Below are 23684 nucleotides of genomic sequence, written 5' to 3'. Positions count from 1 at the left end.
GGTATTGTTGCCAGTGCCCTGTTGCAGATGAGGCAATTGATGTCCAGGGAGGTTAAGTGACTTGGTTCAAGGTCAAACAGTTCCTAAGTGGCCAAGGCAGCATTTGAAAATAGGTGGTTTGACTCCACAGGCACCCTGGTGTCCTATTTCTGGAACACAGAGAGTTAGAGCTGGAGGAAAACTCCCCTCTGGCTGGGAGTCTTCAGGATCCAGAGGCGTGGAAAGAAATACAGACAGAGTGGAAACCCTGGTCCCAGATCCCACTTGCGCCCACCTGCAGTGCGCTTGATGACTCACATGATGGCGCTGGGGACTTCCAGGAACTGCCACCAACTTCCTCAGCCTTGGTGAACAACTCCTCCAGGCCAGGCTCCTTGCCCAGGTAGGCCTCGGCCCAGCCCCATCCCACAGCCACGGTGGGCAGGTAGGTGGGCTCGGAGCCCCTGCGGGTCAGCCCCAGCCAGGGGCCTGGTGGGGTGACATGTGGCTGCGAATGGTGGCTGCCCCACTCGAGGTGGCGGGGGTGCGGCAGGTGCTGATAGCTGGAAGGTTAAAGAGGCAGGAAGATTCCCCCCAGGGCCGGAAGCCAGCTCAGTCCAGAACTTGGAGCCCAGGGGGCAGAGGACAGGAAGACGCATGCTGGCTCGGGGAAGCCAGCGGAGGCTCCAGGAAGACGCATGTGCAGTACAGGTGACCCTCCTGGGCCCCCACCCCTCCTCATGCGAGAAGAAGAGGTGCTTACCTGCGCAGAGCTCCGTGGGAGCCGAAGCCCCATTGAAAGTATCTGCACACTTGGGACACCTTCCGGTCTTGAGCCAAGCCGCAGCTTGGGACCCGGTGACAGCCCCCTCGGTCAAAGCTCCTAAGAGATGGTCTGAATCAGACCCAGCCCCATTTCAGTTCCAGGCTGTGCGACATGAGGACACAGGCTCCAGACTTGGTCCTGTGCTCAACTCCTGGCCCCCCTGGGTAGCCCTGGGTGGGGAACTCCGCTTCCCTAAAGCTTGGTTTCCTCACCCACAAAAGTGAGGAAAAGAATGCCTCCTGTTACCTGAGGGCCGTTGTGAGGGTTTTGTAAGAGTTGGTACAATGCACACTGTGGGGGCTCAGTAAGTCACACCTAACACGTTTCTACTATTCCTTTCTCCAACCACGGGGTCTCATGGGTTCTGGAATCAGAAATTCTGGGTTCAGGAGTTCTCTGGAGGCCCAGTAGGTTAAGGACTCATGTCACTGCTGTGATGTGGGTTTGATCCCTGGCACTGCCCAAAAAATAATTCTGGATTCAGATTCTGGCAGCAGGGCCAGCTCTACTGAGAAGCTCCTGCTGGAAGTCTGAGGGCAAGTTCTTGGGGGCAGAGAGCTTTGAACACATCCCTCAAAATCTTGCCTGAAGTGCCAGCCTTGGAGGAGAAAGATTCCGAAATGGTGAAAAGCATTTGATTTAGTGATGTGATTTATCCAAAACCATCTTTTTTTTAAAAAAATACCTCCTGAGAGGGAGTTCCCTTCGTGGCGCAGTGATTAACGAATCCGACTAGGAACCATGAGGTTGCGGGTTCGGTCCCTGCCCTTGCTCAGTGGGTTAATGATCTGGCGTTGCCGTGAGCTGTGGTGTAGTTTGCAGACGCGGCTCGGATCCCGCGTTGCTGTGGCTCTGGCGTAGGCCTGTGGCTACAGCTCCAATTCGACCCCTATCCTGGGAACCTCCATATGCCACGGGAGCGGCCCAAAGAAATAGCAAAAAGAAAAAAAAAAAATCTCCTGAGAGAGGTCCCTGGTTATCAGGTTAAAGATCTGGTATTGTCACTGCTAAAGCTTGGTTGCTGTTGTGATACAGATTCGATCCCTGGCTTGGGAACTTCCACATGCCTTAGGTGTGGCCCCTCTGAAAAAAATCTCTCTCTCTCCTTTTTTTTTTTTCATCTTTTTCAGGGCCGCACCTGTAACATATGGAGGTTCCCAGGCTAGGGGTCTAATTGGAGCTGTAGCTGCCGGCCTACGCCAGAGCCACAGCAACATGGGATTCAAGCCACATCTCACAGCAATGCTGGATCCCTAACCCACTGAGCGAGGCCAGGGATCAAACTTGCAACCTTATGGTTCCTAGTCAGGTTTGTTAACCACTGAGCCACAAAGGGAACTCCAAAAAATCTCTTTTGGAATTAAAAAAGAGTAATGTAAAGTGCTTTATTTTAAAATGAGACGATGTAGAGTACTTTGGAAATTTAACCTTTGCAACCATTGATTTTATGATGAAAACCATTAGATAACTTGAAGTGTGGACGGGGTACATGTTTATTTTGCATTTCTTTTAAGTTTATAGGGGATGCCTGGCCTGGTTTGTTTCTGTGCCCAATTATAACGTGGGGAGTTGAGAGGAAGAAGCCGGGGTGGGGTAGGGATCAGATTGGTGGCAACAGCCAAAGTTAGGGAGGATGGAGGGTAGGGTGAGGGGTGGAGGGGGAAGGTGGAAATGAGAGGAAGGGGTGGGTAAGCTGAGAGGAGGAACCTCTTATCTCCTAGGGGAGAAGCCAGTAACCCTCAGAGGAAGGGCTTGTAGGCCTCCTGTCCCCAGTCCCCAGAGCTCTGCTTTCCCTAAAGACCACCAGTGAGGCCAGCCTCGAGGTCTGCCCGGAGAGCCCACCACACTAGCTTTTTCACAAGCTGAGGGGTCCAGCAACAGAGCCCTCCCAAGCACAGCCAGAGGGGCTCTTAGTCCATCAGAAGAGCCATGACAAGAGGGCTAGAAGCTTCGTGATCAAATTGATTTGAGAAACTCTTCCTTCTATATTTTTGTAGAGTCACGTTGTATGTTGCTAATTGTACCTGAACACATTAAAGGCCCTGATAAGTCCTGCCAAGGAAACTATTTGATTTAACAGGGCATTGCTTCAACTTGTTTTTGTTATTGGCTTTTGTTTTGTTATATGGCTCCACCCATACTGCCTTAACATAGCAATAAAACACATTTTGTTCCAGGAACTGTCAAATTAATCATTTAATCTTCAAAACAAGCCTTAAAAGCCAGGAGTCTTTTTTTTTTTTTTTTTTTGCTGTTGTTTTCAAAATCCGAGGCTCAGAGAGATTAAGTAACTGGCCTGGGACTCAGAACAAGAGCTAGGACCATAACCCAGGTGTCCTCACTCAGCCCAGTACTTCTCTAGTTAACTAAGATTGACTTGGCAGGGGTGAGGGCTGCTGGATTTGGGGAATTTCTTTCTTTTTTTTTTTTTTTTTTGTTTTTTAGGGCCACACCCTAGGGGTCGAATCAGAGCTATAGCTGCTGGCACCTACCACAGCCACAGCCACACCAGATCCCCGACCCTCCCACCGAGCAAGGCCAGGGGTCGAACCAGCGTCCTCGTAGATCTCAGTGAGGTTCATTACTGCCAAGCCACGACGGGAACTCCTGAATTTGGGGAATTTCTTAAGCCAGCATTGGAGGCCAAGGGATGTGGACAGGACAGCCCAAGGTCGTCTAGGCCTGGGGACAGAGCAAAAGCAGCTTGGTGGCTGGGGGACCGGAGCAGTGGACCTCTGAGCAGCGAGTCTGGGGAATCAGGACTGGACTGCTGGGTGAGATCCGGGGTGGGGGTGCAGGGGAGCGGGATGACTGAGGAGGGTGGGGTGGGCATGGCAAGTGGGGGGCTGCCAAATGAGCCCCCTGACCAGGATTTTTAAAACCCGTGGACCCAAGCTGAGTCTTCCTGAGCTTTGGGTGAGACCAGGAACAACCAAAAGCCCCCTTAAAATATGTCTTTTCTTTTCTTTTCTTTTTTTTGACTTCCTCTTGCAGTGGGGCTTCCTTTCTTCCCAGCCTGGGAATATCACTTTGCACTGAGACCCTAAAATCTACAATTATCCCTTCTTTACCCAAACCTCAGTTCTCTCTGGAGAACTGATCTCTTCTAGCCGTTGGCAAAGTGAACCTGTGCTAAGGCATGAGCATCTGCTGGAAGGCCTCGTGAGCCAGCACACCCAGAAGAATGAGTCCCTAAGGCTGTAACATTCACCCTGAAGTGTTTCCACACAAGCACTGAGGAGCACCTGGCACCAGGGTACAAAGGTAATCGGGAGGCCAGATCTCACGGCAGGGAGACATTTGGTGTTTCAGTGGAAGAGAATAAAAGGCAAGGGAACCCTGCCTCAAAGGGTCAGACCCTGAGCTAACCCTGACTCAGGCCATGCAGATCTGGTATGTCTCAGTCTCTGTTTTTTTTTGGTTTGTCTTTTGCTTTTTAGGGCTGCACCTGAGGCATATGGAAGTTCCGAGGCTAAGGGGTGAATCAGAACTACAGCTGCTGGCCTACACCACAGCCACAGCAACGTGGGATCTGAGCCATATCTGGGACCTACATACACCATAGCTCATGGCAATGCTGGATCCTTAACCCCCGAGGCGAGGCCAGGGATTGAACCTGCACCCTCGTGGATACTAGTTGGATGTGTTTCCGCTGCGGAAACAGGAACTCCTTGGTCTCTGCCTTTGGACTATGAGTGGGTGAGAGCTAATCTCTAGACCCTCCCAGTGTTGGGGTGGGGGCTAGGAAGTCCCTTCTCCCACCTGATACACCCCCACATTCTTAGAGACTATGTTTTCAATGGCCCCGTTGAACCCCCCCAAAATTTTCCCCCACTTCCCGTGTTCTCCCAAAACCCAGACCCGTACCTGCATGGCTGCTGGGAGCCGGGGCTGCCCTCCCCACTGTGGCCGCTGCCATCCAGCCCAGCAGGGTCCATCCCAGCTGTGGCCCCTAATGAGCATCAGGCAGGGCTTCCCTGGTGCTCCTTTATCCCTCCCTCTCTGCGCAGGACCAGAGGGAGGAGGGGCTGCGCAGCCAGGTCCACCCTTCCTGTGGCCCCAGGCGGGAAGGATGGAGGCAGGACGGCTGGAAGACTCTCATAGGTGGGAGGCTGGAGCTGCCCAGTCCAGGCTGCAGGACATGGGTGGGGTGGGGCACCAAGGCCTTCAGGGATCCCTGGATGAATCCTGGAGGAAACTGGGGCATGGCTTAAGGACTTGAAGGGCCTTAGCAAGGGCCACCATAAGGGGTGGCCAGGAGGGGGCTTGCCTGAGGCTCTGTCTGATGGGGAACTCCACTGGAGGGTAGCACAATCAGAGCCTCTCTTGGGCGGTACAAATGGCTGGTGGGTTCATAGCCTGCATGGCGGAGACCAGTGGGCTGGGCTCATTGACGACGGGGAGTTAAGGGAAGAGGACCACCAGCTCGAAGAGCCCTTTCAGCTCTGACCATTCCTAAAACCCCCTCAGTTCCTCTCTTACTCCTCCACAGTGCTGGACCGCAATACCCCACTTAAATGAAAGGAGAGGAGTTCTTTTGTGGTGCGGTGGGTTAAGGATCCAGCATTCTTACTGCAGTGGTCCTGGTTGCTGCTGTGGTGCAGGTTTGATTCCTGGCCTAGGAACTTCCACATACTGTGGGTGTGGCCAAAGAAAAAAAAAGTTAAGGGAGAGATTTTTATATTTAATGTATTTAAAATGTATATTATATTATTTTTTTAGCCACCCCTGTGGCATGTGGAAGTTCTCAGGCCAGGAATCAAATCCTCGCCACAGCAGTAACCAGAGCTACAGCAGTGACAATGCTGGATTCTCAACCCACTGAGCCATAGGAAACTCCAAAGAGAGGTTTTTAAATTGAATTTAAACAACTTTCTATCAGGAAATTGAGATGCTAGTTTGGGAAACCAATAGTCTTGGGCATCTCTGTTATTTCTTTAACTTTTGCTGGATCAAAATTATCTAAAAACATTTTTTATAGGTGCTGCTAATCTGCCCTCCGTGAAGGCTATGCCTGATTTTACTCCCACCAACAGTATGGCATGACTGTTTTTGGACACCTTTGCCGACCTAGTATAGTCACACTTGTTGGTGTTTGATTTGTTATGTAGAACAACAGTATCTCATAGTTTTGATTTATATTTCTGTATGAGATTAAACGTCTTTCCATGTGTTTTAGCAGCATTTCTTTTCCTGGTCATATCCTTTGCCCATTTTTCCTTTCATGTTATTGACCTTTACTCATTGATTCATAGGTGCTGTTTATATATTAAGGGGCTTAGCCTTTGTCTTATTGTCACACATATTTATTGTTTTTTTTTGTCTTTTGTCTTTTTAGGGCCACACCCGTGGCATATGGAGGTTCCCAGACTAGGGGTCTAATCGGAGCTGTAGCCACCAGCCCACGCCAGAGCCACAGCAATGCCAGATCCAAGGCGCATCTGTGAACCACACCACAGCTCACAGCAATGCTGGCTCCTTAACCCACTGAGCAAGGCCAGGGATCGAACCCACAACCTCATTGTTCCTAGTCAGATTCATTTCTGTGGTGCAACAACGGGAACACCTGTCATGCACATTTAAACATGGTTGATCAAAATTTTTTTCTCCATGTTCCACCACCACCCCCTACCATGGAAGAAAATTTTTAAATGTGTATATAGTAAGAGCTGTTATCTTTTTATTTTATAGACTAAGTTTTGTGTATACTGCAGGAAACTTAGAAACTTTTGTGTGTTTGATAGACTTTTGAAAGGTCTCTCCATTTCAAGATTATATACAATTATCCCCATGTTTCCTCTAGGTTTTTTTTTTTTTAGGGCTGCACCCACGGCATATGGAAGTTCCTAGGCTAGAGGTCGATTGGAGCTGCAGCTGCTGGCCAACACCACAGCTCATGGCAACAGTGCATCCTTAACCCACTGAGTGAGGCCAGGGATTCAACCCGCGTCCTCACGGATATTAGTTTTGTTACTGCTGAGCCGGGACGGGAACTTCTGGTCTAAATTTCTTATTCATTTGTCCTGGGCTTCTGTGAGGATGGCACCATGGGGAGTAAATCAGGAAACTCAGGTGTCAGCGACGGAGAGGAAGGCCCTGATGTCCTGTTGGGGTAACCCTGACAGCAAGTGACAGGCTTCAGCTCTGCAAGTCCTACGTGCCTCTCAGGGCCCTCTGAGACCTTCCCAGACCACCTTATGCCAAGCCTGGTCTGTGCCACGGTACCACACAGCCCTCCAGAGGGTGGGTATCCTTCCCCCCTCCCACCCTAACGCTCCCCGCAGGGCGAGACAGCATCTGCTTGGTCCTCCACAGCTCCTACTGAGGGGGGAGCAGAGCAGGCAGGGGCGGCGGGGAGATGCACAGCCCCCATGAGCCAGAACCGACCCTCCTGGCCAGCACCCCATGGTCTGACGAGCCTCACCAAGTCTCCCCTCTGAGCACTGGCTGCGGAAGGCGGGGGGCGTCCCATCAGCCCCCTGAGGACAAACACTGTGAAGAACTGAGTTAGCCTAAATCAACTCTTAAATATTTAATTCCCATTTATTTAAAGTTCCATCAGTCTGTGTACACTATTTATATTAAAAACAGGAAGCTGCTCCTAGCAAAAATATACATTTCAGTTTTGGAGGTTGTTCAGACACTGAGAAGAGCTGTAGCCTCAGTACCAGACGGGGGGGTGGGAGGTGGGCAAGGATGGGAAGTGGTGTGTGGCCAGGAGGGGACAATCCTGCCAGCACAGAGTACCCCCAGGGAAGGAAGACCAGACAGGACCCAGGAACCTGGGCGCTAACCCTAGGTCTTCCGCCACCTTCTCAGAGACCCTAGCCAGCCCCTGGGCGCTCCAGGTCAGCTTCCTCCCTGGAAAAGCGCCCTGTCCTCCTGCTCAGACGGGGCCCCAGCTGTGCTTCAGCCCCTGCTGAGGTGAGTGCTGTCACTGGGGAGGGGGCCGGGGTGGGGCCAGGAGTGCGACTGGGCCTGGCAGGGTCCCTGGTCACCAGAAGCGGTGCAGGGAGAGCTCCAGGTGCCTGGCTGTGCCAAACAAGGAAAGGGGAGGGCAGCAGAGCTGCTGGGACAAATGGGTGTCACAAGTGAGCGGGATCAGTTCATCCTGGGTACCTCCCCTGTGAGCAGTGCTGGGCTGGGGCAGCAGGGCTCCCCACCCACCCAGGGAGTCAGGGGCACAGCTCTGTGGTCCACCTGCCTCAGGAGGGAGGCCGAGGTTGTGGAACCTGCAGGTAAAGTGATTTCAGTGCTCGTGCTGCGTGTGCTGGAGGCGCTCCAGGGAGTGTGCGCTTCAGCTGGGCTGGAGCCAGTGTCGCCCGGCTGGAGAAAGAAGGGCGTGGCTGAGGCCAGGCCGGGGTGCTGCGGAGGTGGGAGGTGCGATGCTGACACAGCATGGGCAGGGCTCGGTGGCTGCTGTAGAGGCTGGAGAGAGTGGGGTGCTGAGGGAGGACCCACCCAAGGCCTGGGGTCAGAATCAAGTCTGCTGCCCACTGCCTTCCCTACCAACTGCTCCCTTGAGGCATGCTCCTCTTCAATGGGGGTGTGGGAGCCCCCACCTGGAGGGAATCCCACCTCCATCCAGGCTGGGAGCATCCGCCAGCAGCCAGCACAGGGGGCCATCAGTGGCACTGGCCTGGAAGACTGGTGCAAAGAAAAACAAAAGAGGGGTGGGCGTCTGTGGGGCTGAGGCATGCTGCAGGAGCGGGGTCCGCTCAGCCAGGGGGTGCCAGCCTCAGCCTCGGGTGGGCGGCCTCCCCCAGGGACCCCGTGGCTAGGGCTGCTCGGCACTCAGCCCAGGCCCTGCGTGGCTTCCCCAGTAAGCCAGGCCCGGAGAGCTTAGTGTTTCTTTGGATGGCCTGAGTGTCCTCTGAAGACTGGAGAAGGCGATGGTTGGTGCAGAGGGCAGGCCCTGCCCCCTCCTGCTCCGGGGCCGGGGAGCAGGGGGCAAAGCAGAGGTCTTGTTTTGGTGCTGGTGAAATAACACAAACTGTCTCACAGGAAGAGAAAGAAGGACAGACGGGATGGGGAGAGAGAAAGCGAGGCTGAGAGAGGAAGGAAGAGAAAGAGCAAAGAGATGAGAGAGAGGGGAGCTGAGGAGGGAGAGGAGGCAGGGCTACAAGGAGTGGGAGGCCGTGTGTCTGGCTGAGCCTGTGACCTGCTGCTCGGCTGAGGGCTCGGGCTGGTCAACGGAAATGTCCCGCAGGCAGTGTCTGTCCCCGCGCCGTCCACCTGCCCCGGGAGGCCTGTTGGGAGGCCCAGGGTGCACCCCTCAGTACATGTCCTTGTAGATCTCCTGGAGCAGGGGGTGCAGCGAGGTCTCGGTCTCGGTCTTCTTGATCCGCTGCATCATCTGGGCGTGCTCGGTGACCAGCTGCCGCAGGTCTGCCATCTTCTGCAGCAGCTTGGGGAAGAGGTACTGGGCGTCGGGGTGGTTGGCCTGCAGGTGGAACTCGAGGGCCCGCAGGATGGTGTCCTGGATGGCCTCCACCTGTGACACGTTCATGAGGCCTGGCCGGTCTGTGGGGACACAGGGCGGAGGTGTGGGAGCAGCAGGCACACCCGGGCTCTCAGGAGGACAGGGGAGCTTGGCCGCGTGGGTGACTTGGCCCACCGGGACAGATGCAAGCCCGGTGCTGTCAGCCCCACTGAGTGTCCTAGTCCCTGCCTCCCCCACCCCCCGGCCCAGACCCTGAGTAGGCAGTATAGCAGCGTGTTAAGAGACTCACTGCCTGGACTCAAATCCCTTCTCTACCATGACTAGCCATGAGGATAGAGCATGTCACTCAGCCTCTCTGGACCTGTTTCCTCATCTGAAAAATGGGGATAAGAGAAGCACCTGTCACACAGAGTCGCTGTGAGGATGAGTTACACTCTAGGAAAAGGAGCCAGAACAGAGCCTGGCGTGGAGGAAGCTCTATGCCACTGTCGACATGCTGACGTCCCCATGTTGTCAGAGCTTGGGCTTGGCACCCTGCAGGGAGGGCCCAACCACCAGGAGGGCTGAGTGTGCGGGGCCACCCTATGGCCCCACCCTCTCTTACCTCCGCACAGAATGATGGCTGCGATGAAGAGAGCCAGGTCACTATCATCGAGTTCCAGGGCATTGAACTTGACAGCGAACTCAAACTTGGGCTCAATGATGTCACTGAAGGGCTTTCGGATGCTGCGCAGGAACTCGCGGGTGACAAAACCAGTGCCGTTGGCCACCAGCAGCCCGTCCTTATTGACGATGGAGGCCAGCATGGCGAAGATGGCCTCGTGCACGCCGTACTTGAGAAGGGTCACCTGGTCGTTGAGGAAGAGGTGGTCGAAGCTGGGGATGCTCTTGGCGAACTCGGTCAGCTCGCGCACCGTCTCCACTGTGGTGCACTGGCAGCGGTAGAAAGACGTGCACGCTGATCTCCTTGTAGGGCGGCAGGCCGTTCACCAGCTGCTTCCACACCAGGCCCTTCTCGGCCTGCCACAAGGTCTCGATGTCGTGGATCACAAAGGGCTGAAAACCAGGCCCTGTTAGAGGCCAGGCCTCGGGGACCCCCGCCCGTGTGTCCCCCCTCCCCCCGCCTGTACCACAAAGTGAGGGGAGGGAGGAGGCCGGCAGGCAGCAGCAGCAGCGGGGACAGCCGGGCTGCGCAGGGACACTCACCGCTGTGTGGCTGGCCTTGCCGGTGAGGATGGCGCGGGCCTTCTTTTTGGTCATGTTGAAGTTTTTCAGGTAGGCGCTGTAGAGGTGCTTGGAGAAGGCCTTCAGGTCAGCCACCTGCGGGTTGTGCTGACTCCCCTCGTTTGCTGTCAGCCCAGCCACCAGCTTCCTTTTCTCTGCCTCGGGCATCCGGCCAAAGCGAATGGCTGCACAGGGAAGGGGGACAGTCATGGAGGAGCCCGGGCAGTGGCAGCACCTCTAAGGTACACGAGCAAAGACAGAGATGTGTTTTTTTCTTGGTCCTTTTTAGGGCCACACCTGCGGCACATGGCGGTTCCCAGGCTAGGGGTCGAATTGGAGCTCTAGCCGTTGGTCTATACCACAGCCACAGCCATGCCAGATTCTTAATCCACTGAGCAAGGGCAGGGATTGAACCTGCATCCCCATGGATGCTAGTCAGGTTCATAACCTGCTGAGCCATATAGGAACTCCCCAGAGATGCTTCTTTTTTTTTTTTTTTTTTTTTCTTTTTGAGGCCATACTCATGGCATATGGAGATTCCCAGGCTAGGGGTCTAATCAGAGCTATAGCCACTGGCCTACACCAGAACCACAGCAATGCGGGATTCGAGCTGTGTCTGCGACCTACACTGCAGTTCAGGGCAATGCTGGATCCTTAACTGACTGAGTGAGGCCAAGGACTGAACCCAAATTCTCATGGATGCTAGTAGGGTTCGTTAACCCCTGAGCCATGCTGGGAACTCCCAGAGATGCATATTTTGAGCATGAGGCCCTCAGAAGCTCTAGAACTAGCAAGGGGGATGCTGGGGAACCCTCTAGAACATAGGCTCCAGGAGGCTGGGCTCACAGTGCCGGGCACACGGGACCCTAACTCATGGTGTGACTGAGTCCCTGTGGTTGGGAGGGGGACAGCGAGGCAGGAAGACCGTCTCTGGTGTCAAAGGCCTGTGCCTGAGCTCCAGCGCGGCAGCTTGCTGGCTGTGCGACTTCAGGCAGGCTACCTCACTTTTTTCATGAGAGAGATGGGTTTAATACTTAAATCTTACTAGGCTGTCGGAATTAAACACAACTACTCCCCTGGGGAGCATTCAGAAATCCTAGCAAGGTCTGCAGCTGGCTTCTCTCAGAGAAGTGAGAAGAGTTCAGTCAACCCTGAGGTCTGGGGAGGGGCTAACCCAGTGGCGCTGCAAATCAGGAAAAGCTTGGCAAGGCCAGTGGCCGACCTGCGTGCCCACGGTGTCGGGCACTGCTCCGAGGGCACCCCCTTCTGTCTCTGGGCTCCCGGAACCTGGCCCCGTGATGCCCGTGCCAGCTGCCCATGCGCTGCCCGGCCGGCTCACCGTTGTGAGACATGCCCAGCGCCAGGCATTTCTGGAAGCGGCAGTACTGGCACTTATTGCGGTTCTTCTTCTGGATCTTGCAGATCCGCTCACACTTCTCGTACTCCAGCTTCATGCGGATCGTCCGGCGGAAGAAGCCCTGTGGGACAGCGGATGAGGGAGGGTGAGAAAAGCCACGAAGAAGGGAGAAAGATGGTTCCTGCGCTGCCCGTGGGGCCGTGCTGGGGGCTCGACTGTGCATCGGGATGGAGCAATTCCTCAACTTGGAAGTGATGGGGGGAAGTACTTTGGGAAGGGAGAGGGAGAAGGAAAGTGAACAACTCTAAACCTTCTGAAATAATTAAAATATGATGCCATATTGATTTCAAGTGCGTTTTCATTGGTTTGGTAACATAAAATTATATTGTGGCTAACCTGGTTTATTCATAAATGTGGTTCTGCATCTTTCCTGGAGAGTCATTTAATAAAATAAGACATGAAATTTTGATGGGGGTGCAGTAAGGAGGAAGAACCCACAAGCACCACTGGAAAAAGAAATACGTTTCCTTTTTTATCGAAGCGCCCCCTGGGGCCTTAAGGCACAGGAAACCCTGACCACAGGGCTCAAGCCCAAGACCCTCATCCTGTCCTGCCTGTCTTCTCGTGTCCAGTCCCCAGGGGGCGCCAGCAGCCGAGAGAGCCCACGTGAGAGGCTGGGTCAGCACCACGAATGGCGGGCAGGACCCAGAGCTAAGCCTGGAAGGCGCGCAAGGGCCTGGCTGCCTCCCAAGTAGGAATTCCGCCATGGGTACAGTCAGGGCCTCGCCCCGCAGCAGGGAAAGCCTTTCTGGCAGGTCTATTCAGCATTTGACCACAGCCCCGCCAGGCAGCCACCCCTCCACTGCCCGTACCTTGCACCCCTCGCAAGCGTGGACTCCGTAGTGGAAGCCTGATGCCTTGTCCCCGCACACCCGGCACTCCATGCTGAGGCCACCGCACGAGGCCCCGTCGCAGCCCATCTGCAGCTGGTCCAGCAGCGCGGGTGGAGAGCAGCTCTGGGAGAGATCTGCAGACACAGCAGGGGCAGCGGGTCACAGTCGGCCAGGCCGGGGGGGCCAGGGGAGGTGGCTGGAGCCCCCAGGGCCACACAGACCTCAGGAAGAGCCAGCCTTGCCAAATCACAGCCTTGGCTCAGCCACCTAAGATCTACGTGGCCTTTCCGAGAATCAGCCTCTTTATCTAGAACACGGGCTTAATGACAGGAGGTGAGCAGTGGCCACAGCTTTGCCCCAGCCCTGACGCCTGGCAGGTGTTCCCGAAATGCCTCACTAGATAGTGTATCTGTGTAGTCAGAGCCTCCCCACCTGCACTCGCTGCTCAGCAGGAGGGTGGGGGGTGGCTGTGTTTGGGGAGGGGGAGCAGAGGGAAGAAGCCTGCAGATTCTCTTTGGATCGTCCTCAGGAGGCGGCTGTCCTGGCTGAAGAGGCTCCACTGTGTGGGCTACAGGGGACCATGCATGGTGTGTTTTGTGGAGGCCACAGAAGTGCAGGCCTTGGCAGGGCCCACCCCTCCTTCCCCAGAAACTGGATTCCCAGGAGTGACAGCAGGAAAGCCTCCAGCAGGACCCCTCCAGGCCGCAGGGAGGGGAGCACAGCAGCCGCTCCCCTCCTGGGCAGGGGAGGGCGACAAGAGTCCCTGACCTGTCCCAGAGCCTTAAGCCTCCAAACTTGGGTCATTCCAACGGTGTGACGGTGCCCCCCTTTCTGCTCCTTCCGCCTCCTGGACACGTGCTGTGGGGAGCCAGAAGCCTGGGAGCACAAAGCCTTCGTACTGGCTCAGTGTTGGGTGCCCCCCACCAGAAGGTAAGGGCCACAGGGCGGAACCCTGTCCACCAGGGCGCTGCTGCTGGGTACAGAGCAGCCACCCAGTGACTCCTCAAGCTGCCTGGGTGACGGGACCTCAGCACCAAGTGGTGGAGGGCCCGCCGCTCCTGGAAGCGGTGTCACAGGAGCGACAGAGCTCCCGGTACCAGACGCTGGGAGAGCGACCTAACACATCAAAACCTCTGCAGAGAGCTGAGCAGGTGCTAGGTAGAGGGTAGGGAGGGCTTCCGGCACCTCCTCCCCGATGTGTGCAGTCTGTGCGCATGTTTGCCTTCTGGCACTTCTTGAAAGCAGTGTTGTTTTTGTGGTTTGCACGTCTGCCTCCTCTGCTAGACTCTATGCACATTTCCTCTGGATCTCAATCCTCCATCGAGCCATGTCCATAGTGACCAGTCACCTCCTGGTGGCCCTTCCTTGTCATCCTCAGGGCCCTGAGGCCTGGCATATGTCTGGACACCAGGTTGATGTTGGCCCTGCCCGCCTCTTTCATTCAGTGGACACCTGATGGGCACCTGCTGCATGCAGGGCAGCAGTCAGACCCTGCCCTCAACTGGCCCAAGAAGGAAAGCGGTGGGGGGAAAGCAGAACACAAGGCGGCGAGGGGCAGGGCTGGCCGGGGGCAGGCGGTGCGGGGCGGGATTGCAAGGGAGCCATCACTGGGCGTGAGGCTATCAGGCAAGGTGACTGCTCCCCTCCCTGGCTCAAAGGTCAGGGCTTTAGGTGACTCCCAGGCTGGCTTCCAGGTCCTCAGAAGCAGCAGGAAGAGGGGTGAGAATGTGACACAGGAGCTGTGGTTCTGTAGTTCCCAAGCTGTGTGTCCCACAAAGGCGGCGATCATGCCTCTTCTTCTGGCTGTTTGTTCCCCTTCCTGCAGCATCACAGAAACCCAAGCCTGGGGTGGGGTCCTTTGCTCATGAGGCCTGGAGAGCCCCAAACAAGACCTGGGCTGCACTGGCCCCTGCTCAGGGGTGTCAGGACCACCGGGAAGCCTGGGAGAAGCCAAGGTACCCAAGCCCCATGGACCACCGAGGTGGTCAGAGCTCTGGATTGTAAGGAGAGACCCAGAGGGGTGCCCCAGAGGGGCCCTGGTCAGGGGGCTGCAAAGTGGACTGGGGGAAACAGGCCCAGGGCTATTAGGGGCACCGGGGGAGGGGGGTGATTGGAAAACAGGCACAGGCTGGCAAACCTGACAGCAGTCAGGAAGGTCTGGCAGCTCAGAGTAATGGGACAAGGACACACCCTTTTTTGTTTGTTTTTTTAGGGCCACATCTGTGGCATGTGGAAGTTCCCAGTCTAGGGGTCCAATCGGAGCTACAGCTGCCGGCCTACACCACAGCCACAGCAATGAGGGATGAGAGCCACGTGTGTGACTGCAGCTCATGGTAACATCGGATCCTTAACCCATGGATCAAGGCTAGGGATGAAACCTGCAACCTCATGGTTCCTAGTCGGGTTCGTTAACTGCTAAGCCGCAATGGGAACTCCTGCCTATCTGAGGGGAACAGGAGAAGAACACAAGTAACTGACACTTGAGGCAGGAAGAGGCAGGAAGATGAGGGGCTGGGTGGGCAGTGTGCGTGCAGCCTCCGGGGTGGGGGTGGTGTGGGGATTTGTGTTTACTGTGGTATCCCCATCACTTGGGGGTGAATTTTCCAAAAATAAAGGTTCTGTTTCTTCCTGGTTGACCCCCTGGCTTAAGGGCTTATTCTCCCTCCAATCACAATCATATCCTACCTGAAGTAATGATGACAGAATGTTCTTCTTCTTCTTCTTTTTTTTTCCTTTTGTCTTTTTTTTAGGGCTACACCTGGGGCATATGGAGATTCCCAGGCTAGGGGTCTAATCAGAGCTACAGCCTCCAGCCTACACCACAGCCACAGCAGCAAGGGATCCGAGCCGTGTCTGAAACCCACACCACAGCTCACGGCAATGCCAGATCCTTAACCCACTGAGCGAGGCCAGGGATCGAACCTGCAACCTCATGGTCCTAGTCGGATCCGTCTCCACTGCACCATGATGGGAACTCCCCAGAATGTTCTTCTGAAGGTCGACCTCCCCATGACCTCCCAGAGGGAGACCAGGCTTCCAAGAGGCCCTCTCCCTGCCACACTGGGAATCTCTGCCTCGGTGACCCTCAGGCATGCTGGTGGAAGAGAGCTGGGCTTGCCTTTGAGGGCCGTCAGCCTGCGCAGCTCCTCTCACCCAGCCCAAACCGCCTCTGCTCTCTGGAGATGCCCCGCTCACTTAATGGACGTCATCTGGGCCCGATCCCACCCCTGGACTTAGACCCTGGCCACACGCAGCCTGGCTGACCTCCCGAACACCACCTGAGGGCTTGCACTGACGGTACTGGGAGGGCAGGGGAATGAGCCAGCGTTTATCAGGCCTCTATTCTTCTGGCCACGCCCATGGCATGTGGAAGTTCCGGGTTCAGGAACCCACAACATAGCAGCGATCTGAGCCACAACAATGACAATTCATATCCTTAACCATTAGGCCACCAGGGAACTCCCGTCTTAGTATCTTTATGCTTGTTAATATCATTGCAAATAGCCTTGGAAGCCAGTAACTGCCACCTTTTGTTTTGTTTTGGCCATGCCCACGGCACATGGAAATTTCTGGGCCAGGAATCGAACCCAGACCACAACAGTGACCCAAGGCACTGCAGTGACAATGCCAGATCCCTAACCTGCTGCACCACAAGGGAACTCCATAACTGCCACCATTTCAAGATGAGGAACTGAGGCTGGGGTTTAACACATGGTGGGACCCGGATTTGAGCCTAAATCCGACTTCCCTGCAAAGACTATGTGTTTGAACCAATATCACTTCTTCTTTAGTGCACGGCCGCAGTGTGCCATGCCCTCCACTGCGTGCTTTCCACCGTTAGCCTCACGTGGCCCACAATCCTTCAATCCTTCTCACGCCTGTTTTACAGGTGAGGAAACAGGCTCGGAAGGTTAGTAATGTGCTGACGGTGGCTCTCGTGGCACCTACGGTGCCCAGTCTTTGGTCATACAGCCGTCTACACGTTACCCTGAAGGCATTTTTCAGCTGTGATGAACACTGAAGTCATTACTCTCCACAATGTGAGGAAGCCCCAGCCAATCAGCTGAGGACCTTGAGGGAGGAAGACCAAGGCCTCCGCAAGGAAGCCAAAGCTCTGCTCCAGATGAACTCAGCTACTCCCCCAAGGGCCCCGTCTCTAGCCCGCTGGCCTGCCCGCAGGCTTCTGAGTTGCCAGCCCTCACAGAGACATAAGGTGGTTCCTTAAAATAAATGTCTCTCTACACACACACACACACACCCATCTGTTCTATTTCCCTAGAGAACCCTGACTAACACAGGGGCAGATGAGAATTATAACCCAGAACCACCCAGCCCTTGGGGCTGAGCTCTTAACCGCTTCCCGAGTGTTCATTACCACTGATCAATAGTTTCTGATTACGATAAAGGACGAGACACATGTCACTGCCGAGGATAACATCAGGCCATTAATTTGCATGTTTGGACTCAGCATAAACACGAGCCCTGTCGCCCCGGGAGTGAAGTCTCAGCTGCATCACCTTCGATCACAAGTTCAGCAAACAGACACTATTGACCTTCCTCACGTAAGTCCCTGACGTGTGGTCGAGAGTCCCCACCCATCTGTCTCTATCTCTGGAGGCATGAAGCTGTCATAGATACGAGGGTGGCAGGGGAACAGCCCCATCTATTGACTTTGCTGGCAGGGCCCCACAGGCCAACAGCTTCCGAAGTCAGGGCCAATTCCCTGGGCTGTGGGCCGGGTCACCAAGCAGCCTCCTTATCTCTCTTGTCCTGCTGGCCTGGACTGCGAGCTCCTTGGAGTGGGTGCTCAGCCTTGCCCCGCACTGAGTGGCCAGTCCCTGCCCGGACACCCACCAAGCATGTGCTGAGTGAGAGGTGCCACCAGGGCCAGGAGGAAGACCCTTTAATCTACCTCAGCCCTGTGCTAAGACCCTGACCTCTTTCCTGGGTGGGACTGGGATGTCTGTCTGAAGCAGGGGTGGGCTGTGAGCACTGGCTCTAGCAGGGGACCCCGGCGTGGGAGTTTCCGGGTGGCTGAGCATGTCCAGGGAGGCCTGTCCCTGGCGGGGGGGGGCGGGAGGGGAGGGCGCTTGGCAGGTGCTGAGCTTGCTACAGAGACACATGGAGTCCATACAGAACCTCTGGAGGGTCAGAAGGGCAGCAGACTATGTAGCCATCCTGCTGTTCTGGGGTTTGAGACTGGGCCCCATCCTCCTGCATCACTGAGGGGACTCTAGGGGCTGAAGTCACAGACTCCAGGGAAGGGGCAGGGAACCAGCAGGTGCCAAACACCTATGGTATGTGAAACGTCCTCACCTGGCTGGCCCTAGAGGTGGGCATACCTCGGGTTCTTGCCCTTGGGCGTGATCCCCAACACAAGAAGCTCTGTCTCCAGGGCCCCTGCAACTTTTTTTTTAAGAAAATAACAATGCATCTTCTTTTAAAATTATGTGAAGAGTGCAGGCTTGTTGAGAAAAGCGCATGAGGGCCGTACACAGCGCCTGACTGGTGCTGCCCCCGTGATCCTGTCCCTCTGAGCAGCCCCAGTCCTGCGCAGGTAGGTACTCCCCACGATAGCTACAGATTTTTAAAAAGGGGATCTCTAAGCTGTCAGGAACTTATTTCTCTGTGCGTACATGCACACTTACCTTGTCCTTTTTTTTTGTCTTTCTAGGGCCACATTCAGGGCACATGGAGGTTCCCAGGCTAGGGATCAAATAGGAGCTATAGCTGCCTGCCTACACCAGAGCCACAGCCACTTGGGATCCACGGTGCATGTGACCTACACCACGGCTCACAGCAACGCCGGATCCTTAACCCACTGAGTGAGGCCAGGGATTGAACCCGTGTCCCCATGGATACTAGTCGGACTCGTCTCCACTGTACCACAACAGGAACTCCCCTACCTTGTCCTTTTTAATGACCGCTCTGCCACAGTTCACAGGACCAAATCCCCACAGATGGGCACTTTCCAATTCTCTGCTATCGTGAGCAGTGCTGCCGTAAATGAGTGTGGAAACTGCTGTGCACGCTGAGTGAGTATTTACATTGGATGCCTTCCTAAATGAGGAACTGCACACTCAAGTCGTGGCCGCCCTGGCCAAGCTGCCCTTCCCCCTCGGGGGGTGGAGGGCCATAGCCTCTCCCTCCGGCCAACACGGTCCTCTCCGCCAATCCGATAGGCTGGTGACACCTCATCTAAAGCTTCCCTCCTTGACTGTTGAGCAGATGGAAAAATGTTTCATGTTTTCTGGCCATTTTTATGTGTCCTACCGTGAACTGCCTGCTTCTATTTTTCTGCTGGGTGGCTTGGCTTGCAGGATTTATGGGACCTGTTCTATAGTACGACTTTCACAGGGAGTATGGTAAACAGCCCTCTCTCTGTTTCCATTCTCTCTGCTGTCAATTCATGGATCTGCTGCTAAGCGGAACCTGGTCAACACCGCACCATGCACAGCACTGCGAGGCCTCAGCCATCTCCTGCCCCTGCTAAACCCACCAATAACGCGCCCCAGGAGCCTGGACTATACCTGCCTCACTCTACCCGTGCACCAGGCACCATGGTCTAGTCTGCATGTGAACAGCACAGCACATGGGATCCGGTCCCCAAAGCGGGTGTGCGGGGGGCTGCAGGACAGGACATCACGCTGTAGGTAACTTCTGCGTGTCCAGGCCCAGATGTGGGGACAGTGGGGGCCAGGGCAGGTACTGAGGCCATAACGCCGTTGCCCTCTCTCCCTTTCCCTGTCCCATGGGTCCTTGGTGACACTCCTTCCCATTCTCAGCCGCCAGTGTCTTCCCTCTGCTTCCTAAGCCTCCTCGCCCGCCTCCAGTTCAGGACAGCATGTGCTGTTAGCACTGGGCGATGGCTGCCGGTCAGCCACTCCTCCCTCCCAAGAAAGGTGGGGTCAGCAAGGCCATCCCAGCCACCAGTCAAGTGATAGGGAGGTTGTTACTCTAGAGGGTGGGGGACACTTGCTCTTGGGCCCTGAAATTACACCAAGCCTACCCCACCAGGGGCCCCGAAGAGGAAGAACCTCTGCAAAATCCCAGGACTTGGCTTTGCAGGTTCAAAGCGGCGCGGTTCAAGGATTCGGGCTGTCCGCCTCCTTCCCCCACACAGACGGGGCCTGCTCCTCTGCCCTGGATGATCGCCTGTGGTCAGCATCTCCTTCAGCTGACCAGCAGCACGATCAGGATGCCCCTCCTGGCAGTACAGCCTCTAGTGGCCCTGGTGCCCTCCGAGGAAGGGGGCAGGGATCAGCTGAATGGCACTCGGGTGGAGGGAGCAGGGAGAAGCTGGGGAGGGGAGACAGGCAGCAGGGGAAGCCAGGGGTTGAGACGTGGGTGCCCTTGAAGGTGGATGTAACATGATGACAAAGATGAAGACGACGACAGAACAGGACAAGGTGCCAAAGAAGTACGTGCTGCTGCTGTCAGCAGATAAAGGGGAGCCAACAAGTAAGAGAAGAGAAGCTGGAAACTGTCTACCCCAAAGTGTAATTAACCGATTTGCATTCATGCCTAATCACAGTGCAGCCTGATGATGTGTGAGAGGAGGACCCATCGCCTGAGTTGTGTGTGAGTTGTGTGATCTGATTGACCACAACGATCACAGGGACAGCCGATCTTTCTGGCAGGTCGCTGATGCAGATTTGTCCTGGATCCCTTGTGGCAGCGGCAGTAGAACAATAATGACGACGACGACGTGCATCTCACACAGGTGCACTGCATATCCCCGATCCCCCGGCTGTTTTACAGGAAGGAGGGGGGCACCTTGCTCAAGACCCTGCAGCTGATGAGCGATAGAGTGACCCTGGGCTGTCTGGCCCAGTCCTTCACCACCCTGCCACTCTGACCCATGATGATGCTGCGAGCCGGGCCAGGCTCCCGCCTCCGCCCCCCACCCCTGCCCGTGGTGCCCCTCGCACCTGTACAGCTGCTGGAGGGAAGTGAGTGTTCTGGTCCCCCATTGAGCTCTGGGCCTCCTTTGGCCTCTGCCACTTCCTTTTTCTTCTCCTCTTCCCGGACCTCAGGGGCTTCCTCCGGCGGCTGCTCCATGGCTGACTTCCCCTCGGCGCCACGCCTGCAGGCCCGGTCATAGCTCTGGCATCATCTGGGTCTGAGTGCAGATGGACCTCTACAGGGCAGTTCCTGTCAACCTGGACAAGGGGGAGACAGGCGGTGAAGAGAATGAGAGGGTGATGGGAGGGGACACGGTCCAGGGCTACCATCTGGGGGACAGTGTGGCAGGAGGCCTTTTCTGTGCCTGCAGTGCTGTCCCACGGTCTCCATGCCTTGCATCCGTCCCCGCCCCTCCGCCCTTTGCCCACTTGGCACTTGGTTTGGGGGGTATGGAGCCGTCTCTGTTCGCCAGGCGGGGGGACAGAGCTCGGTGCCACCTTGCCCTGCGTCCTGTTCTCTGAGCCTCCAAGAGCCACAGGAGGAGCCACAGGAGAATGATTTGAGGGGCTTTGCCCAGCTCTCTGGGACCTTCCCGCTGGAGACACTGATATGCGTCACACCTCCCAAGGCCTGTGCTGTAACTACCAGCACTCAGGCCAAGAGCCACTGCTCTCCTAAGCCCCTGGCCACAGAGAGAGAGGGTCCCCCCTTCCTGTGTCTGTGTGTGGAGGAAGGGCATAAGTGCTGCTAGGCCAGGCTCACAGCAGCCAGCAGATCTGCAGCTGGACCCTCAACGGCAGAGCATCAGGCAAGGGGGTGGCACTCTGTCCTGGAATCTTCCCTGGGGTCAGTGGGTGGTGAACCCAAGTCTACATCATCCAGGAGGAGGCAGTTCCAACCTGGAGCCATAGCTGCCGACCTACGCCTCAGTCACAGCAACAGCAACTCGGGATCTGTGACCTATGTCTCAGCTTGCGGCAGCATGTTGGATCCTGAACTCACTGAGCAGGGCCAGGGATCAAACCTGCATCCTCATGGATACTAGTTGAGTTCTTAACCCACTGAACCACAACAAGAACTCCAGGAGTTTTAAAAAACATAGAAAAAATAAAAAATATAGATGTCTGGCTCATCCCCAGAGTCTCATTTGATTGACTGGGGAGCATCTTGGCCGTCAGGATATTTATTTATTTATTTTTATGGCCACACCCACAGCATATGGAAGTTCCCAGGTCAGGGATTGAATCTGAGCCACAGCTGCAGCAATGCTGGATGCCCTGGGCTGGGGATTGAACCTGCACCTCTGCAATGATGGAAGACGCTGCAGTGGGATTCTTAACCTACTGTGCCACAGCAGGAACTCCGGGATTTTAATTTTTAATTAATTAATTAATTAATTAATTTGTCTTTTTGCCATTTCTAGGGCCGCTCCTGTGGCATATGGAAGTTCCAAGGAGAGGGGTCTAATCAGAGCTGTAGCCACCGGCCTATGCCAGAGCCACAGCAACGCCAAATCCGAGCCAAGTCTGCAATCTACACCACAGCTCACGGCAACGCCGGATCCTTAACCCACTGAGCGAGGCCAGGGATCGAACCCACAACCTCATGGTTCCTAGTTGGATTCATTAACCACTGAGCCACAAAGGGAACTCCGGGGATTTTTATTTTTAATGCCCCTGGTGACTATAATACATAGCCAAGCCTGAGAACCAGTGTGCCAAGCAAAGCAACTTCCAGCTGACAGTACATCTTTTAAAAAATTCATTCCCATTTAGTCGTTTCGTTCCTTTCCATCAGACCTTCCTCTTCCCTTGTTTGGACTGACACAATGACAATTCCTAAAGGCAGTTTGGAAAGTGCCTAGAGTCTAAGTTGTGGGGGACATCTGTGTGACAGAAGAGGAAGAACAACACTGTCTTTTATATATTAGGTACCTCACAAAATATTTCCTCACCCTTTCCTGCAGGCCCTCTAGTCCTGAGTGACTCTGGGAGACGCGACAGAGGGAGGGGTAGGAGCTGACTGGTCTCCCGCATGGCAGGCTCTGCCAGTCCTCTCGAGCCCCCTGGGCAGGAGAGGAGAGGGACACAAAGCTCAGGCCCGCCAGGCCCACCGGGCGTCCCAGAGAACACGCAAGAGGCTGCGGGGGCGGGAGACCATAGGGTTCTGACATGACGGGGTCTGTGTGCGCTGGGCCACCTGATACACCTGACACTCCTGTGCCGCAGCTCCCCTTCCACATGCCTGCTGGTGGAATGTTCTTTCACCACGACCAAAGGAACTGTTCTCAGATGCTGGGCTGCCTCTTGAAATCAGATGTGATTCTGGGCATTGGCTAGAGTTTGGGATTTGGACTGCTCTGATTCTGGCACGCACACGCGTGTGGTGTGTATGCCCACACACACAGGCCTGCCATGCACGCGGCCGTGTTCCGATACCCCCTCTCTTGCCGCTTCCAGGCGCTGGAGTCGGGGGCAGGGCACGACGCCAACCATTTCCCATCGGGCAGTGGACTGCATGGCGGGAGGTGGTCAGGAGCTCAACCCAGGGACCCTGAGCTCTAGAGACACCTGGTCTGGGGCCTGAAGCCTTCCCATGAAGGTGCTTTGTGAGCTTTAAAGCACTGGAGGGATCAGTAGATGAAAACCCTTGCATTTGGAGCAGATGGGCAATGGGATCCTGCTGTATAGCACAGGAAACTATATCTAATCACTTGTGATGGAACAGGATGGAGGACAATATGAGAAAAAGAACGTACACGTATGTACAAGTGAGTTGCTTTGCTGTACAACAGAAACTGACAGAACACTGTAAATCAACCATAAAAAAAAAAAAAAAGGAGTTCCCGTCGTGGCGCAGTGGTTAACGAATCCGACTGGGAACCATGAGGTTGCGGGTTCGATCCCTGCCCTTGCTCAGTGGGTTAACGATCCGACGTTGCCGTGAGCTGTGGTGTGGGTCGCAGACGTGGCTCAGATCCCGCGTCGCTGTGGCTCTGGCGTAGGCTGGCAGCTACGGCTCCGATTGGACCCCTAGCCTGGGAAACTCCATATGCCG

The 23684-nt window shown here is 55.4% G+C and overlaps 1 protein-coding gene and 1 long non-coding RNA gene across 2 annotated transcripts in view; one reads left to right on the top strand and one right to left on the bottom strand.

Moving 5' to 3' along the window:
* The first annotated feature begins 3318 nt into the window (after positions 1-3318).
* Positions 3319-5914, top strand: LOC125135899 (uncharacterized). Its single transcript, XR_007137074.1, has 3 exons — positions 3319-3579; positions 3888-4069; positions 5787-5914. It is a non-coding gene; the product is annotated as an uncharacterized LOC125135899 (long non-coding RNA).
* Positions 5915-7329: 1415 nt separating this feature from the next.
* Positions 7330-23684, bottom strand: part of PPARD (peroxisome proliferator activated receptor delta) — a 71127-nt gene continuing 54772 nt past the window's right edge. Inside the window, 7 exon segments of the mRNA XM_047794538.1 lie at positions 7330-9328; positions 9853-10195; positions 10197-10304; positions 10455-10657; positions 11812-11950; positions 12702-12856; positions 20654-20884. Coding sequence (XP_047650494.1) covers positions 9081-9328; positions 9853-10195; positions 10197-10304; positions 10455-10657; positions 11812-11950; positions 12702-12856; positions 20654-20783 — 1326 coding nt within the window. The 5' untranslated portion in view covers positions 20784-20884 and the 3' untranslated portion in view covers positions 7330-9080.

Source organism: Phacochoerus africanus, chromosome 9, assembly GCF_016906955.1.
Source record: "Phacochoerus africanus isolate WHEZ1 chromosome 9, ROS_Pafr_v1, whole genome shotgun sequence".
Lineage (NCBI taxonomy): Eukaryota > Metazoa > Chordata > Mammalia > Artiodactyla > Suidae > Phacochoerus > Phacochoerus africanus.
Note: the sequence above shows the minus strand (reverse complement) of the source record. Positions and strands in the feature narration are given on the sequence as shown.